Source organism: Peromyscus maniculatus, chromosome 3 (genome assembly GCF_049852395.1).
Source record: "Peromyscus maniculatus bairdii isolate BWxNUB_F1_BW_parent chromosome 3, HU_Pman_BW_mat_3.1, whole genome shotgun sequence".
NCBI lineage: Eukaryota > Metazoa > Chordata > Mammalia > Rodentia > Cricetidae > Peromyscus > Peromyscus maniculatus.
Genome location: NC_134854.1, coordinates 79,757,487 through 79,775,018, shown reverse-complemented (window position 1 = coordinate 79,775,018; position 17,532 = coordinate 79,757,487). Strand labels below are relative to the sequence as shown.

The 17,532-nt window shown below is 42.2% G+C and overlaps 1 protein-coding gene across 3 annotated transcripts in view; it reads right to left on the bottom strand.

Annotated features, from left to right (window-relative positions):
- Positions 1–1,625: 1,625 nt before the first annotated feature.
- The window catches only part of Avl9 (AVL9 cell migration associated), a 54,982-nt gene continuing 39,075 nt past the window's right edge, over positions 1,626–17,532 (bottom strand). The window contains exons 13-18 of one of the 3 annotated variants that reach the window (XR_006070367.2): positions 17,064–17,181; positions 16,177–16,230; positions 15,658–15,746; positions 10,945–11,261; positions 6,069–6,300; positions 1,626–1,905 (exon numbers count right to left, since the gene is read on the bottom strand). Coding sequence is in view for 1 of the 3 variants with exons in the window: in XM_006992171.4 (XP_006992233.2) it covers positions 11,146–11,261; positions 15,658–15,746; positions 16,177–16,230; positions 17,064–17,181 (377 nt within the window). In the remaining 2 variants the exon portion in view is untranslated. Of the gene's footprint in view, positions 1,906–6,068; positions 6,301–6,321; positions 11,262–15,657; positions 15,747–16,176; positions 16,231–17,063; positions 17,182–17,532 lie in introns of those variants that run through there. The other 2 variants (XR_006070366.2, XM_006992171.4) reach the window with 2 other exon arrangements.

Genomic DNA, 17,532 nt, shown 5'->3' with positions numbered 1-17,532 from the left:
AGATGTTAGGTACAGATGAGCTTTTCATTCACGCAAACTACTCTGAGTATAAAACACACAGAATAGGTTTCTCCATTTGAGCATCTCAGTATGTGGTCGAGCCATGTCTCTAGTAGCTGGGCCAGATACGCAGGTCCTCAATATGGCGTCCTCCATATACCTACAATGGCGTACAGTGCCTTTTCATCAGTCATCTTACTATTTAGGCCAGTGGTCCTCAAACTATGGGTCATGACCCCCTTTGGGGGTTGATTGACCCTTTCACAGGGGTCACACACCAGATAGATTTCCTGCATATCAGACACATTACAATTCATGACAGTAGCAAAGTTACAGTTATGAAGTGGCAACAAAAATAATTTTATGGCTAGGGTTCACCACAACATGAGGAAATGTATTAAAGGGTCAAGGCATTAGGAAGGTTGAGAACCACTGACCTAACCTTTGGTGAACTCTGAGGAGCAATGTTCTCACAGAGACTGGATTTTGACTGTCATGGAAGTTTTATTGGGCTTTTATGTGTTTGGGACACATGCGATTTGACTTGGTGGGTGGGGAGCTGAGGCTGTGCCAGTGAGAAAGGCCAGGGGTAGTGGATGAGTTTAGAGAAAGCAGCCGAGAAACACTGAAGAAACACCATAGCTCAGTGGAAGCAGAGGCTGTGGTGACAAGCAGCTCCTGAAGCAGCTCCTGGAACAACCTGCCCTAGGAAGCCATACCTGTTCTCTTTCTAATCGCTTACATTCAATAGGCTCATGGGGCTCTCTTTGTCCTGACCTGGCCTTATTTTCTGGTTTCATCTCCTTGCTGACACCCTGAACATTTGATTTCTCCAAGCCATGCTGCTTCTTAGTCTTCATTTGTGCTGTTCTCATAGCTCTGGGGTCTTTAGTGTCTTACAAGTTCGTCTTCAACTCCCTCCACGCTAAAATGCTCAGCCTTTAGGTCTTAGGCTCACAGGGGAAGACACCTAATTGTTCCCAACAAATAGCTGCCACCCTCAGAAGGTGTTGGCTCAGTACCCTGGCTCACAACTCAGTATGCTCGACCCTCTGGTGACGGCACACCTCTGGCAGCAAGCGATATTCAGCTAGGGACTGTGGAACCCAAGCAGTAGCTTGGCTACACTGCTGTCATGACAGCCTTAACAGAAACCAGCTAAAAAGTAGGCCCGAGTTTTGGTTTACTGGCAGGCAGCACCCGGATCCAGGAAAAGCCATAAACTGACAACACCCAGGGAGGGCCAGCATCTAAGGGAAAGTACCTGGCATTCCAACCATTAGATAAGATAGACAGGTGGCTGAGCCCAGCACACACCTATTCCCTTTTTGCCAAGACATCCCTATACAAATGATAGCCAATCAGGATCCTGAACCCTGGAAATTACTCACCCCCAACCTCTACTATAATTAAAAACCCTACCTGCCCAGGCTCGGTGCTTTTGGCTCTCACTGCTGTGTTGGACAAATGGAGAGTCCAAGCTTGAGCTTGAAATAAAGGATCTTTGCTTTTACATACAGATTCGGACTCCTTAGTGGTCTTTGGGGGATTCTGTGACTTGGGCATAACAGGAATAGTGTATGTTATCATGCAATATGCATGACACACAGCAAATACTCAAATACTTCAGAACAGGTAGAACTTAACATGCAGCATGAGGAACTCAGGTTATGTTAACAGTGATTTTCAAGTGACCACAGACTGTAAACATCAGGTTCCTGGGAGAAAACTGATTCTCTGATACAGTTAAAAGGTCCTTAAAGTTTGTGGCTGCTCAGGACAGTTTGGTAACACTGGACATTTGTGTGACTATTTGACTTTGAGGACATCAGCCAATCAGAGTACCCAAACAAGGTCCCTTCATCCATCTCTATGAAGTGGTGCTGAGTAATACTTTTCCAAGACCTGAAACAAAATAAGAATATGGATAAGTTAAAAGAGAACTCTTAGCTAATATTTAATTACTACTGTAAATTCATTATTTTACTAAGGGTTCACTTTTACTCTGAACTTATGCTCCTCTCATGGTGTTGCATGAATGTACAGTGATGAGAAGTTAGCTTCACAAGAGATCTTACTTGTGAGATATAAGAAACAGAAAGATACACTATCCTTGTAGGACATCTTGAATTCACACATCTCTAAAGAAATGCCAGGTAGTCCTGAATGTGAAAGGCAAGACTAAATAATTCTATAACATTGTATTTTCATGATTTTGGGGGTAAAGGATTTCTTAAATAGAATACAAAAACCTCTAAATTAAGAATGTGAATTTGACTAGATTAAGAACTCTATTCATGAGCTGGAGAGAAGGCTCAGTGGTTTTGAGTACATACTACTTGATCAGAGTTCAATTCTCAGCATCCACTTCAGGTGGTTCACAAGCACCTGTAACTCCAGCTCTGGTGGATTGGATTCCCTCTTCTGGCCTCCATGGGCATGACACTATGAACACCCACCCCTCAATATACATATACTTAAAAAGAAAAGAAGCTGGGTGGTGGTGGCACACGCCTTTAATCCCAGCACTTAGGAGCAGAGCCAGGTGGACTTCTGCGAGTTCAAGGCCAGCCTGGTTTAAAGAGTGAGATCCAGGACAGGACCAAAACTACACAGAGGAATCCTGTCTTGAAAAAAACCCCCAAAAACAAAAACAACAACTCCAGTCACTAAGGCATCATGAAGAATGAATCACAGGAAAACAGAAAATGACAAAGAAATCATATGCAGAACACACATACTGACGTGTGCCACAGTTTGAAATACTTTGTTCCCTTCAATATTCATGTTGAAAGCTAATCCCCAACGAAATAGTACTGTTTGGTCATTAGGCACAGTTCTCATGAATAGGGCTAGGTGCTCTTACAAAAAGCATGGCAGAGGGAGCTTACGTCTTTACATTTTTAAAGAAATATTTTAAAATCCCTTCTGTGTTCTTCAATATTGTGAGGATACCACTCATTTAGAGCAAGGGTTCATAACCCTTTGGAAGTTAAGTGACCCTTTCACAGGGGTCACATATCAGATATCCTGCATATCAGATTCGTAACATTATGAATCATAACAGTAGCAAAATTACAGTAATGAAGTAGCAACAAAAATAATGTTATGGTTGAGAGTCACCACAACATGAGGAACTCTATTAAAGGGTGGCAGCATTAGTAAGGTTGAGAATCACTGCTCTAGAGGAGGGTGCAGTAAGATGCTGTGATAGTTTGAAAATGACCCCCATAGACTCATAGGGAGTGGCATTATTAGAGGTGTGGCTTTGTTGGAGGAAATGTGTCACTGAGGGTGGGCTTTGAGGTTTCAGATGCCCAAGCCAGGCTCAGTGTCTTTCTTTCCTCCTGTTGCCTGCCAATCCAGATATAGAACTCTTATTTATCTCTTCGGCACCTTGTCTGCCTGCATGCCATAATGCTTCCTACCATGACAATGGACAAGATCTCTGAACTGTAAGCCAGCTCCAGTTAAATGTTTTCCTTTATAAGAGCTGTTGTGTTGTAGTGTCTCTTCACAGCAATAGAAACCCTAAGAAAGAAGTTGGTACTAGGGACTGGGGTATTGCTGTGATATGTTAGACCATGATTTTGTTTGGAAGAATATGGAACACATTAGGATTTTGGATTAGAAAAGCAGTTGAATGTTTTAAGTCTTGGTCTCAATGGGCCATAGTAGTAGGGGGATGGGAGACAGTGGTATGGGGGGGTGATTTGAACTGTGGGGGCCCAGCTCAAGAGGTTTGAGAGAAGAATATTAATGTGACCTGGAGATAATTCTTGCGATATTTTGGTGAAGAATGTGGCTGCTTTCTTCCCTTGTCTTAAAATATCTAACAGGATAAACTGAAGAGTCACAGATTAACAGCTTTGGCAGAAGATAGTTCCAAATAACCTAGGATTGACTGTGCTGTGTGGCTATTAGTGGCCAATCTTATACAGATCTATAATGAAAAAGAGCAAGGTGAGCGAGGAAAAATACAAAATGTACAATTGGAAGAGAAAAAGAGTACCAGGGAGTATAAACAGACTAAAGAAAAGCCTGATGCTAAGTGGAATAAAGGGAGTGGTGACCTCGGAGCAAGACCCCACCCAGCTAAACCTCTAACTTTTGAAAAGGACTTAAAGGAAAGTGAAAAGGAATTAAAAAGCATAGGGCCAGGTGTGGTGGTGCACATCTTCAATCCCAGCACTCAGAACGCAGGGCTGCCAGAGTTCAAGTCCAGCAAGAGAAACCCTAACTAAAACAGACGGCATCTTGGAAGAAGAGGCTATCAAGACAATGAACCTAGTGGCAACTTAATCTTGGAATATTGTCATCTAGGATGATGAGAAGTAACTTCCTATCCTTTATATTTACCATTTTGGGTATTTTGTTATAGCAGCACAGCCTAAGATAGAGCGTGTGCTCTCAAGCATGCATGTAGCTGTGTCTGTGTGAGAGAGCATAAGACAATGGGCATTCTGCTTTTATGGTTTGAGATAGGGTTTCTCTGTGTAGCCCTGGCTTTCCTGGAACTCACTCTGTAGGCCAGGCTTGAACTCAGAGATCTGCCTAGCTCTGCCTCCTGAGTGCTGGGATTAGAGGTGTGTCAACAGGCATTTTTCCAGAAGGAGAAATGAAATGACTCCAAACTTTATCCACATTCAGAAAAATGCACATAAGACTAGAGATACCCATCAGACTGGCCAAAGTTTAAGTCTGGTAGTACTGATATTGGTAACAACAGGAGATAATGGGAATCCAAACACTCTGGGGGTAGGAGAATGAGATAGCACCAACTCAAGATGAAGACATGAGTCTTTTCAGGACCCCGGAATTCTTGCATTCATGCCCTAGAGAAGTGTACAGGCAGAGAGGCCACGCAGAACAGCTCTGCTGTGCCCTGTAGGCCCCACATGGAAACAACTCCAAGTCTACAGCTGGGTGGATAAACAGTGGCAAAGCCATACCAGCAGGATGGTATCTGTAAGAGATGACACTCTGATCTTTTGAAAACCAAGATAAAAAGGGCTGGAGAGATGGCTAGTGGTTGACAGTACTTGCTGCTCTTCCAGAAGACCTGAGTTTGGTTCCCAGCACTTATATGGTGATTTACAACCATCTAACCATCTATAACTCCAGTTCCAGGGGATCCAATGCCGTCTTCTGGCTTCTGCATGCACCAGGTACGCATGTGTTACCCAGACATACATACAGACATAACACCCATACATATACAACAAAACAAAAACCCCTCGAGTCCTATAGCCCAGTGTGGTGATGCATGCCTGTTATCCCAGTACCCAGGGGGGTGAGGCAGAATTGCTCAATGTGTGGCATTGAGAGCAACATGCCAGAGAGAGCTTCGATAGCAAGACCCTAAAATCTAAAATCAATCATTTGAATCCTACTTTATGGTATGTCGGGATGTCAGTGGCTCCAACGGCAGCAGTTCACAGGATCAAGAGCCAAGAGTAGTCTTCTGATTTCTTGCCCAAGCTATTCTCTGTCTCCTGACTCCATGATCACAAAAGCACAAATATGTGCTGGGTGACGGTTTGGTGATGGAGAAACTAGGCAGGTCAGTTTTGTCAGTGTGCTTCCACAACCTTATGTGGACTGACTTAGATTATCCTTCATAAAGACCTGACTCCTAGGTCATGTCTGTTCCAGATGCTACCAGATTCAATAACTGTAACTCCTACTGTACCGTCAGAGTGAAGACTAGGCAGCACTTACCTGGGTGGGGACAAGGACTCAGATTGAGCAGGTCACCAGGATAAAAGGAGATAGCAGTGGTCATCTCAACATCTCAAAAACCCTCACAAGTCATATGAAAGAACACTTAGCCTTGCACCATCACTGACATGTCCCCAGGGAAGGGTCATTATCTGCTTATTCCATGCAATGTACCACAAAGGTCTTGCTTTGTACAACAGTTGTAATGGGACCAGGGTGCACAGAAGATGTGCTTAGAACCCTCAGTGTAACAGTTTGAAGCTTAGGAGTCCAAGTGGAGAAATGAGCTGCCTTAGTGCAGTGTCCTACTTCCCTGGCCTTGTCCATGAAGAGATTACATGACCAACCTCCTTAGTACTTGTGCAACATCATGCCTTCAGAGTTCCATAGATGCTATAGGGCTCTTCCTGCAGAGGTCACAGCTAGACAGCTGAGGTTCCACCACAAGCAATGTCAGGAGGAGGCTAAATGGACGGCGAGGCCTTCAGTTCACCTATGTGCTGCTTTCTTGACAAATGAAGAATGCACTGTTGCCCAGCTGTGAAGGCCAGAAATCACATAGACAACAGGCAGATAAGTCTAGGAGATCAATAGCAAGCGTGCAAGAGAAACAGGATAATTTTATTATCAGGTTTTGCTTAAAATAAAGGTACAATAGAATCACTACAGTTCAGCATGATTAGACATGATTTATAACTTGAATATTCTTTAAGAAACAAATGACAACAGAAATGAACCAGCACAAACTACAAAACTACTAGAGGAAAGGGAAGGCATTTCTCATAAAATATGTGCTAAACTTCCTTAGAAACTACTTTCCAACCACTAAGTGCCTTCACCAAGTCATTGATCAATGCTTCCTAAATTTAGAAACTGATGATCAAGTGGACTGAAACACATAATGCTTAATCTTGTTTTTCCAGCTATAAAAGAACAGTATTTCAAGAAAATAAAATATTTTCTAAGCACAGTTTTCTGAAAACTTCAATGACCTTTTCTGGCTCAGTACCTAACTTGAAATGTTCAAATGTTTATATTGCACACAAAACAAACTTGAGCAGCAAACTATGTGTGTGAGAAGGTTGATGAGAAATAAGATTGGAAATCCCTTTAAATTGTGTTCCATTTACATGATTTAAATATATAGTTTTCTATATCTTTAGTATAAGTAAAAAGGTTAATTTCTGAACAGCACAGAAATACAAATGTATTTAGAGTTTTACAAAATATACCCAACCCCTTAGACATGCACAACCTTTTAATTTTGGAGTATTATACCATACAAGGAAGCCAGTTTCTTCTTCATAATGTAAGCAGGAAGTCATTTTTATGAAGTTATTTTATATGAAAAAATAAAGATGCACATCCTTTTGTCTCTCTGAAAAAAGTTTGTGAAATATTGGAAATTATGGAAAAGCAATTCCAAAGCAATGAAGTCAGAAGACTTAGAATGAGAAAGTCCTAGCAACACATTACGTTGTAAGGAATGACGGTCATCTTCAAGTGATTCGGGGAGTATTCTGTCACAGTTAAAGGCTACCAAGAGATGGCGTGGAAAGCCATGAATGCTGGGCCATTTTTCATGACAGAACCAGAGTGTGCAAATGTTGCCACATCAGGAATCCCAAGTGATGCCCCAATACACTAACAGGCTGGTGAAGAGCCAGCAGCTTCTGCCCCAGCAGGCTGTTCTCTGTGGAGGCTGCAGCAGACATTTGCCTGTGGGTATAGATCTGAATGCTGGCCTGCAGATTTCCAAACTTATCAACATGGGAGGGAAAGGGGCCACTGGCTGTTTATACCTACAAAATTTTCTCCATGGAATATAGCACTTCAATAAAACCTGCCTACCAGGAAAAGAATGTTACAGCTTCACTTAGAAATGTAAATAGCTGATTACAATTCTAACTTCTCTCTAAAGAATTCATACCTGAAGTAGGTTAAATACTGATGTCAAAATACTCTCATTCAGACTTTAAGTGCCCTGTTCTCCAGCCATCTAACACCTTTTTGTTTTCTCCTTGTATTTCTAAGGAAAGCTATTCTAAAAAACAGTAACTGCTTAGTACAGAACCTGGAAAGCAACAGGGGTGAGGAAGTCTGTCCTGTGCTCAAGAAAGCCACTGCTGCTCAAGAAAGTCCCTGCTATTTCTTAATTCAAAAGAAGAGAATTGCTTTCAGGCTTGGGAGCTAGTGACTCACGAATGGATTTGGGGATGGACAATTCATATTGGTTATGAATCAAATATACACATAAAATTGCTCTGCACCTCTGTTACATGCAGCTTCAGAATTTCTACTCATCTAGTCCACAGACTCACAGCTTTCCTTCTCTCCCTTACTAACAATGTCACTGTCATCGAGCTAGGATGTAATGGGCTTCCTCAAAACCACCCAGAGAGCAGTGCAGCTACCGCTAATGTCTGTATCCTACAAACCTGAAAAATGTTGGTTGACTTTCGCTCCCTCAGGACTAGTTATAAACACTCAGTTCTTAGACACTAAAACATCCAACAGCCACACCTCTGCTGACAAGAGTCAATAGGCCTGGTGTGGGTTCCAGGGCTACCGTGCCAGTGTTTGGAGACTACTCATCAGTTAGACTCTCTCACTGGTGCCTAGAACAGTGTGCAGGCTCCCTGGGTGAGTCTGTATCTCTGTTCTCCACGACAATGGCTGCAGTGGTGCCCCTGCCAACAACAAAAGGGCCCCTGGCCCTTGAAAAGTCAATGTTTCCCTGAACCTGAAGGAAGTAGGCATATGGTCTTTGACAATTTAAAGATGTTTTATATTTCAAGAAAAGTTATTTTATGCTGAAAGCCAGTTAAGTGGCCATTTTAAGATTTAAGTTTTAATTTACATTAAGAGAAGATTCAATTAAAATATACACTTAAGCCTGGCAGAGTGGTAAGCTCCTCTAACTGCAGTTATTTGGGAGACAGAGGCAGGAGGATGGAATTTAGAGACCTGCGTAGGAAGACTGTGAGATCCTATGCAGGGGGACCCACACACGTACTCAAATGGGGAATGTGATACAAAAGCAGCATTAAATTTCATTTAACTTTTTTCCTCAAGTATATTCCAAGGTGAGTGATGTGTTGCTTTTGTTTACATGACAGCAGGCATTCACCCAGTCACACAAACCTGGTGCAAACTAAAGAATGAATCACTATCTTAGTGGCTAAACAGGTTAAGGGCTCCTGGCAATGTCAACTACCACAGGTACATTGTCACGCTGCAGCCACATGAATGGTATCTAAGAATCCCAACAGTGTCAGCACAACACTGATTAAAGTGCCTTTCAGTTCTGTGTGGCTTTACTTCTCTTTTCAAATATTACCTGGCTGAAGCAAATTAACAGTGTTCTCCCATTCATCAATTTATTTACCTCCCATTAATCAATTTATTGTTACTGGATTTCTCTCAAGTTATTATGCTCAACTGGGAGTAGTTTGTATTTTGTGTGAAATCCAAATGGCAAGTTTTAGAGATACCAGATTATGCCCTATGTTGTTTTCATAGTCTTTAGGGCATCTCATAAGGGATAAATGAAATAAAATCAGTGTCCTAAATTAGGCCCCTTATTTTCCCAATGCTTGTTAAATCATATGTAGATGTAATGGTTATTCCACAAGTCTCTTGTTACTAAAAAGGCAGACTGTTCTCCATAAGTAGTCCCTGAGAACACCCATTAAGGATCCCCTGAAAAGCAAATGACAGTTAGAAATAACAAATACATGAACTCCAGCTGTGTACAAATAATGAGGTTGGCCAATTCATGCCTGTGGTAACAAGAAACCAGCTGGACTTTACCACACAAGTGACTCATGGCATGGGTGTGGGCTCATTCTCTTCCTTCTTACATTCTATCATTTGAGTGTGTGTGTATAAGCATGGACATGACACACTGCCCACACGGAGGTCAGAGGACAATTTTCAAGAGTTGGTTCTTGCCTTCCACCTTTTTTTGAGGCAGGGTCTCTCTTGTTTCTGCCAATTCACTACACACTTCAGGCTAGCTGGCTTGTGAGCTTCCAGAAGATTCTCCTGACTCTGCTTCCCATCTTACTGTAGGAACATTGGGATTATAGATGAGGCTTTTTATGTGGGTTCCAGGGATTTGAACTCAGGTCGGCAGGCTTGCACATTACTCACTAAATCCTTTCCTTGGCCCACTTTCTTGGTTTTCTAAATATGAGCTAAGCTGTGGTTTACAAACATTTATCAGTCACTTTGTTTTTCTTTTGAAGGTGGTAGAACTGACTAAAGGAGGACTTTCAGTCAGGGAAGTAGGAAAGCCCAGTTTTGAAAGGCTCAATGCAGAGTAAGACTAAGAGAAGGCCTGCAGATCTGTCCAGAGCCAATGGACAACCATTCACAAGAAGAAACAAGGCACACATTTTCAGGTAACAAAGTGCTGATCATGACTGAAACATAGCCGGGCAGTGGTGGCGCACGCCTTTAATCCTAGCACTTGGGAGGCAGAGGCAGGAGGATCTTGGTGAGTTCAAGGTCAGCCTGGTCTACAGAGTGAGATCCAGGACAGCCAGGACTGTTATACAAAGAAGCCCTGTCTCAAAACAAAACAAAACAAAAACAAGCAAACAAACAAAAACAAGAACAAAGCTTCTGCAACATAACTGGAGCTGATCATGCCAGCATGTGGGTCACTAAAACACTGTCCTACAGACACGTGCCAAGCCTTCAGTGCTGCTGAGCCACCACTGCTTTCCCTGCAGTCACTGCCAGGACAAGGGACGCAGAGTGGCATCTTTGCTGCCTCACATCAACTTTGTCAGAAAGAAATGCATCTGAAATGATGTCTTATTCTCAGTTTTCCCCTCGTGACTTTCGCAGCTCTGGGAAGAAATGAGCTGGTAAATGTACTGAGTGGGTAGAGGCCTCTCCATGCCCTGCCCCCACAAAAGTTCACCCTAGAACTCAGCAAAGTAAAAATAGGCTGGAATGCACAGTCCTTACACTTTACAAGTACATTTTAGGGCTAACTTCAGAGAAAGTAAAATAGTGATATAACTTAATTTGAGTCAATATAAATTACAATGACCATCTAAATATTTAAACAGCAAATAGAACAAAATATACATATGTAAAAATTCTAAGTAAACAAATGTACAATCTCAGAACTTAAAATTCACTAGAAGGTTCATTGTGTACATTAATTAGGCTCAGAATGAAGTCAAAGTAGTCAATTTAACCCCCAACCTGGAAAGCTATTCCTTCTATGGTTGTGATTTCATCTGTTCAGCATCCTGCAACATTCATTTAGACAGAGTGCAACCGTCCATGTAAACAGTTCGTCATCTTGGTCCCTGGGTCTGGACCTGTAGATAGAGGAGACCCTGGGAGCAGCAGATGGGGAGGGAGCATTACACCTTGGAGAACAAAGCGGCTTCTCTGCTGGACTCAGGGCTTCCCGCTGGGTGGCTCAGGCAGACTCTGAGGGCTAGAGGTGGTGAAGGTAGAGAGCCATGAGGACATAGCTGTCTTTGCACTGGAGAAAGCTCCTCCCACTGACTGGCCTGTGTGAAAAGAAGACCAAAGGAAAAATAGATGAACTTCATAAAAAGGTTGAATTTTTGTGCATGATGGGAACAGAACTTAGGGGATCCTCTAATACTGAATCACACCTCCAGCCTATACATAATATTTTGTTAAGAGACAATGAAAGTCTAATAAACATGAATAAGGTTAACTCAGTGAAACACAGTAAAATGATGTAGTTACTGAAATACCACTTAAATTTTTAGTTCAAAATAATCTCTATCCATGGGAATGCCTTAAAGAAAACCAAGTAATTTCTTAATAGGAGCCACACTAGGCACTGTGTAGGGGTTAATAACACAATTTTATAGCCGCAGCACTAGTAACTCTGACTGTAAATCAGAATTATCTGGAGAGCTAAAAAGTCAAACACGGGGCTGGAGAGATGCCTCAGGAGTTCAGATCATTTACCATTCTTCCAGAGGACCCACGTTCAGTTCCTACCACCCTATCAGGAAACTCACAACTGCCTTCAATCCCAGCTCCCAGGGATCCCATGCTTCTGTCCTCTATGGGCACACACACAAGACCTATACACATTCATATACATGCAGAAAGACAGACAGATACACACACACACACACACACACACACACACACACACACACACACACACAGAGAGAGAGAGAGAGAGAGAGAGAGAGAGAGAGAGAGAGAGAGAGAGTGAGTCATATGTTCTCAGTACCTTAAACATGGAGTAACTACTTATACTGGAAGGATAGTAATATACTGGAAGAGAATCTAAAACTGCTACATTAAACAAAGAAATACAGAGCCTTGTAGGCCTCACATCTTTGTTGTCATAAAGAATATTCTCTTCAAAGCTGTTGTGAATGTGGAATTATTGGAGGTACTGCTATTAGAGAAGGGGGTGTAGAAGAAACTTTGGTTGCAATTTAAGTAGCAGCAGCAGCAACACTGAAAACTAAATGCAGCTGCCCTCCCTATCTGTAGCTTCAGTTTCTGCATTTGAGTTCCCTGCCATCTGAATCTTCGGACAATAATATTCAGGTGGATAAATGTCCAATGGAGATTTTAGAGATAAATCATTTGGAAATTTGAAATTTCAGGCTGATCGAAGTGGTGATGGTCCATTATATTCTCCAGCTCTGTCCCTGTTCATATCTCCTTTTGTCTTATGTACACATGTGCAGCCTCCTGCCTACTAGTCACCTGGTAATCACCTTGGTGCCCTGGTTGGTTTTTATCAACTTGACACAAACCTAGACATGTCTGGAAAGGGGAATCAATCAATCAATCAATCAATCAATCATTTTTGGTTTTTCAAGATAGGGTTTTCTGTGTAGCCCTGGCTGTCCTGGAACCATCTCTGTAGACCAGGCTGGCCTCAAACTCACAGCAATCCACCTTCCTCTGTCTCTCAAGTGCTGGGATTAAAGATGTGTGTCACCACTACCTGAAAGAGGGATTCTTAAATGAAAAAATGTTCCTAACAGATTGGTCTATAGGCAAATTTGTAGGGCATTTTCTTGATTAATGATTGGTGTAGGAGGGCCCAGCCCATGTGGGTAGTACCACTCCTGGGAAGTGGTCCTGATGGTATAAGAAAGCAGGCTGAGCAAGGCATGGAGCAAGCCAGTAAGCAATGTTCTTTTATGGCCTTTGCTTCAGTTCCTATCTTGGCTTCTCTCAATGAACTGTGTACCAGGACATGTAAGTCAAACAAACCCCTTCCTCCCCAAGTTGCTTTTGGTCATGATTATTATATCAATAGAACCCTAACTAAGATACCTGGTATCACGGTGTATATGTTCCAGTAACCCTAAGGGCAACAAGAGCAGTGAGCTGGCAATTTGAACATCAAAGAGCTTTAAGGTGATTTCTTTGTATGAAAAGAGAATGTACTTGAGTGACAGAATATATTCATATAACTTTTACTAAAATACATAGTTATATCTATCTCATCCTATTATTACTGCTAATTTTTGACTTGGTTAATTTACATGCTAATGTTTTAATCACAGGTGGTATGTGTAAGGAAAAACATGGCATGTCCATAGTTTTGAGTATTCTCTGGAATTCTTGGAATAGATCTCCTTTGGATAAGCAGAACACTACTATAATGATTCATATGTCTACAATGAAGCTACATTTTTCTATTAAAAATAAGTGTTGTGGAATATTATTTTAACTTAGCAAAGATGTGTCATATTTGTTTATGCTGTAGAATATTACTTTAGTTATGTGGCAGTGTGTTACATTTGTTTCTGCTGCCTTTGTCAACAAGGTAAAGATGTGTGACATTTGTTTAATTATGTAAGATGTGTTGCTGTTTCACCTTGCCTGCCCTAAGGCACCTGACAGGTCTAATAAGAGCTGAATGACCAATAGCTAGGCAGGAGAGGGATAAGTGGGGCTGGTGGGCAGAGAGAATAAATAGGAGGAGAAATCTAGGCTCAAGGGAGAAAAATGAGAGAAGAGATCAAGGGAGAAAGAGAGGGATACACCCTGGGCCAGAAGCTAGGTAGCCAGCCACAATAAGCAAAGTAGGACAGACAGGCAGACAGAAAGAAAGAAAAAATGAGAGAGAGAGAGAGAAAGGAAGGAAGAAGAAAGAAAAGGAAGAAAGGGGCAGAGAGAGAGAAAGAGAGAGAGGGAGAGGGAGGGAGGAAGGTACAAAGACTGAGGCAAAACATAGACGAAGAGAAACAGGTTAAGTTATAAGAGCTAGCAAGAAACAAACCTAAGATAAGGCCAAGCATTTAGAATAATAAGTCTCCATGTTGGTTTGGGAGCTGGTTGGTGGCCTAAAAAAAGCCACTAAGAGGCATTCTCATACTGGGCCTTTTAAGTTGTATTCAATAAGGGTTAGCTAACAGTTATTTCTATTGCGTTAAACATAAAGTATCCCTACAGGCTCATATGTTTGAATGCTTTGTCCCTGCATGGTGGAGCTGTTTTGGGAGATTATAGGACTTTGGACCTGTGGTTTAGCAGAAATGAGTTGTTGGGTGGGCCTTTGAAATTGTATGTTTCCAGTTCCAGCTCCAGCTGTTTCCTGATCCACTAGGATGTAAGGAACAGCCACATGCTCACACTGGTATGAATTCCATCATGACTTTGCCAACCTGATGAATGTATGTACCCTTTAAAACCATAAGCCAAAGCAAACTTCTCCCTTGAGTTGCTTCTGTTGGGTATGGTCAAAGTGGTAAAAAAAAAAGTAACTACTTATGGTTTCTAGGTTTGAAACTGGATCAAAATAAAAAGTTACAAATACAAAAAATAGGGGCTGGGTGTGGTGGTGCACACACTTAATCCCAGTATTTGGGAGGCAGAGGCAGGCAGATCTCTTTGAGTTCAAGGGCAGCCTGGTCTACCTACGTAATAAGTTCCAAGTTAGAAAGGGCTACACAGTGAGAACCTGTCTCAAAACAAAAACCACCACCAAACAACAGAAACAAACAAAGAAAGAAACAGCATTTACGTTATTTCTTCCATAAATGTCTAATAGAATTTCAAAGAGAAGCTTGTTCTCGAAGCACCTGGGAGGCTGAGTCAGGAGAATCCAGAATTTGAGGCTAATCTAGCCTACAAAGTGAGACCCTGTCTTGACAAGCAAAAGGAAGGAGGGGTGGAGTAAGAGAAGAGAGAAAGAGAGGGGAGGGGAAGAGGGAGAGAGAAAGAGAGGGGGAGGGGTGGAGTAAGAGAAGAGAGAGAAGGGGAGGGGAGGGAGAGAGAAAGAAAGGGGGAGGGGAGGAGGGAGAGAGAAAGAGAGGGGGAGGGGAGGGAGAGAGAAAGAGAGGGGGAGGGGAGGGAGAGGGGAGGAGGGAGAGAGAAAGAGAGGGGGAGGGGAGGGAGAGGGGAGAAGGGAGAGAGAAAGAGGGGAGGGGAGGGAGAGGGGAGAAGGGAGAGAGAAAGAGGGGAGGGGAGGAGGGAGAGAGAAAGAGAGGGGAGGGGAGGAGGGAGAGAGAAAGAGAGGGGGAGGGGAGGAGGGAGAGAGAAAGGAAGGAGGAGGAAGAGAGAATTGGATGTGGATTAAATTAGAAACCTTGCACCACCTTTTAACTTTTCAACAGGTCCAGAGCTATTTTGATTTTTAAATTTATTAGTTTATGTCTTTCGAAGACTCTGTCCATCTTTGTTGTCAGGTCTGTTGACATAAAATTATTCACAAGCTTCCTCTGTCCCCTCAGTTCCTGGGAGTCTACAGTCGTGTCCCTGCTCTAGTGTCCCTTTCACCTGTCCACTTGGAAAACATAAATCCCTTCCTTATTTCTAAGACTGAAAATTTAAAAAGCCCCTTTGTATTATATGATCCACAAATCTCTATCACTTTATTTTAATGAACAACACACTGAAGACAGAAAGTAGATACGTATGACAGCAGCACCTGCTGAGGGTGTGCCTTACCAACAGCTTTTCCTGTTTGGACCACATTCCGGCTGGTTGTGACCATGACATTGCCAATTTTTTTGCCACGTTCGCTGTTCTGAACAGAACTGAGAAAAGTAATACAATTTTTAAAAATCTCAAACATTTGAGAACACCCACAACCAAACCACTCTATTATCATCCCAAATCAGTATTGGAAAAATAAAAAGCAAAATTATTGTTAGTAAATTTCAGAATGTTCTAAAAGAGCACAGAAAAGAGCTAAGAGGTGAGGACATGAAGATGTATGGTTAAATCTAGACAGACATGGTTTGCTGAAAGCATGTTATCAAACTAAGAATGGTAAGTTTGTTATTTTTTCATACTATTGTGTATGGACAGAGTGTTTTCATTCTGAAATACATGCTGCTGAACAACAGAATGGGTTAGTTACTATTTTAAACAGTCCATCAGCCAGATAAACAAAATCCCCAACTGGCAATGAAGCACATGGCATATACTCAAAATAACTTCCTCTTACTTTCTGTAAGTACTCACTGTGAGAATCTGAGTTTCATGTCTGACACGGAGTACTGGCCTTGAAAAGGATGGCTGTAAAACAAAGGTTAAGTTTAGATTGTGAGTACATCATCAGTGAAGCTGCAAAGAAAGAGCAGTCACAAGAACTGCAGTTAACATTTTGGAGACACAAGTGGACACAGTGCTCTGAGACTGACAGTGGGCCCATGCACCATTTCTAATATGAGCTCTACAAGAAGGCACTCAATAGTTCTGAGCTCTACCTTCTTTTCTTGTGCAACAGATGAACGTAGTTAGAGGTGGACACGTGTGCTAGGGAATGGAGGTGCAAACACTACCCCAACATAGTGCTAACAACACCCCTCACTTCATCTGGGGTGGGGCTCAAGTATCAACCCAACTTAAGAACACACCAGGAATCAGGTGAGTAACTGACTTATGTTGGGGAATATTATTTTAAGGTGTGTTACTTTTGCTAATGTTGCATTTGTTTAACTCTGTGTTACTGTGCCTGTCTAAAACACCTGATGGTCTAACAAAGAACTGAATGGCCAATAGCGAGGCAGGAGAAAGAATAGGCGGGGCTGGCAGGCAGAGAGTATATACAGAAGGGGAGATCTAGGAATGAGAAAGAAGAGATCTAGGAGCCAGAGAAGGAGGAGGACTCCAGGGGCCAGCCACTCAGCTACACAGCAAGCCACAGAGTAAGAGTAAGATTTACAGAAGTAAGAGAACAGGAAAAGCCCAGAAGCAAAAGGTAGATGGGGTAATTTAAGTTATGGAAAGCTGGCTAAAAACTAAGCCACGCTAAGACTGGGCATTCATAATTAAGAATAACCCTCCGTGTGTGACTTTCTTTATAAAGCAACCATTTTTCATCCCACCAGTCTAGAGGATGTGCTTACTTTGGGTTTATCTCTGAAAGTGCTGGGTGCTTATTGCTGTTCCATACCCTGTAGTTGTGAGTATTCTTCCAGGCAGCAACAAAAGCCGTTCCATAGTCTGATAACATCTTTTCATTATCTGCCAAGAAAACGGTTGAAAGAAGTTGAGCTGGACCACAGCCATCTGGGCATGAAGATTAATAACCATAACGGCTGAAAGCACAGTTTCAAGTTTCACAGTTCAATGTTCACATTGTGGGGACACAGCCTACAGGTGTCAGCAAACTTGAGTCTAGTTCCAGAAATCCTGTTAAGAAGCTATGTAGCCTTTGGTAAGTCACTTAAATCACTCAGAACTTCATTTTCTTAACAGGAAAATAAGAGGACTGTGTGGTGGTATTGTGTTCCCCAAAATACTGTACATGCTAATAAACTTATCTGGGGTCAGAGAACAGGACAGCCATAATATTAAATATAGAGGACAGGCAGT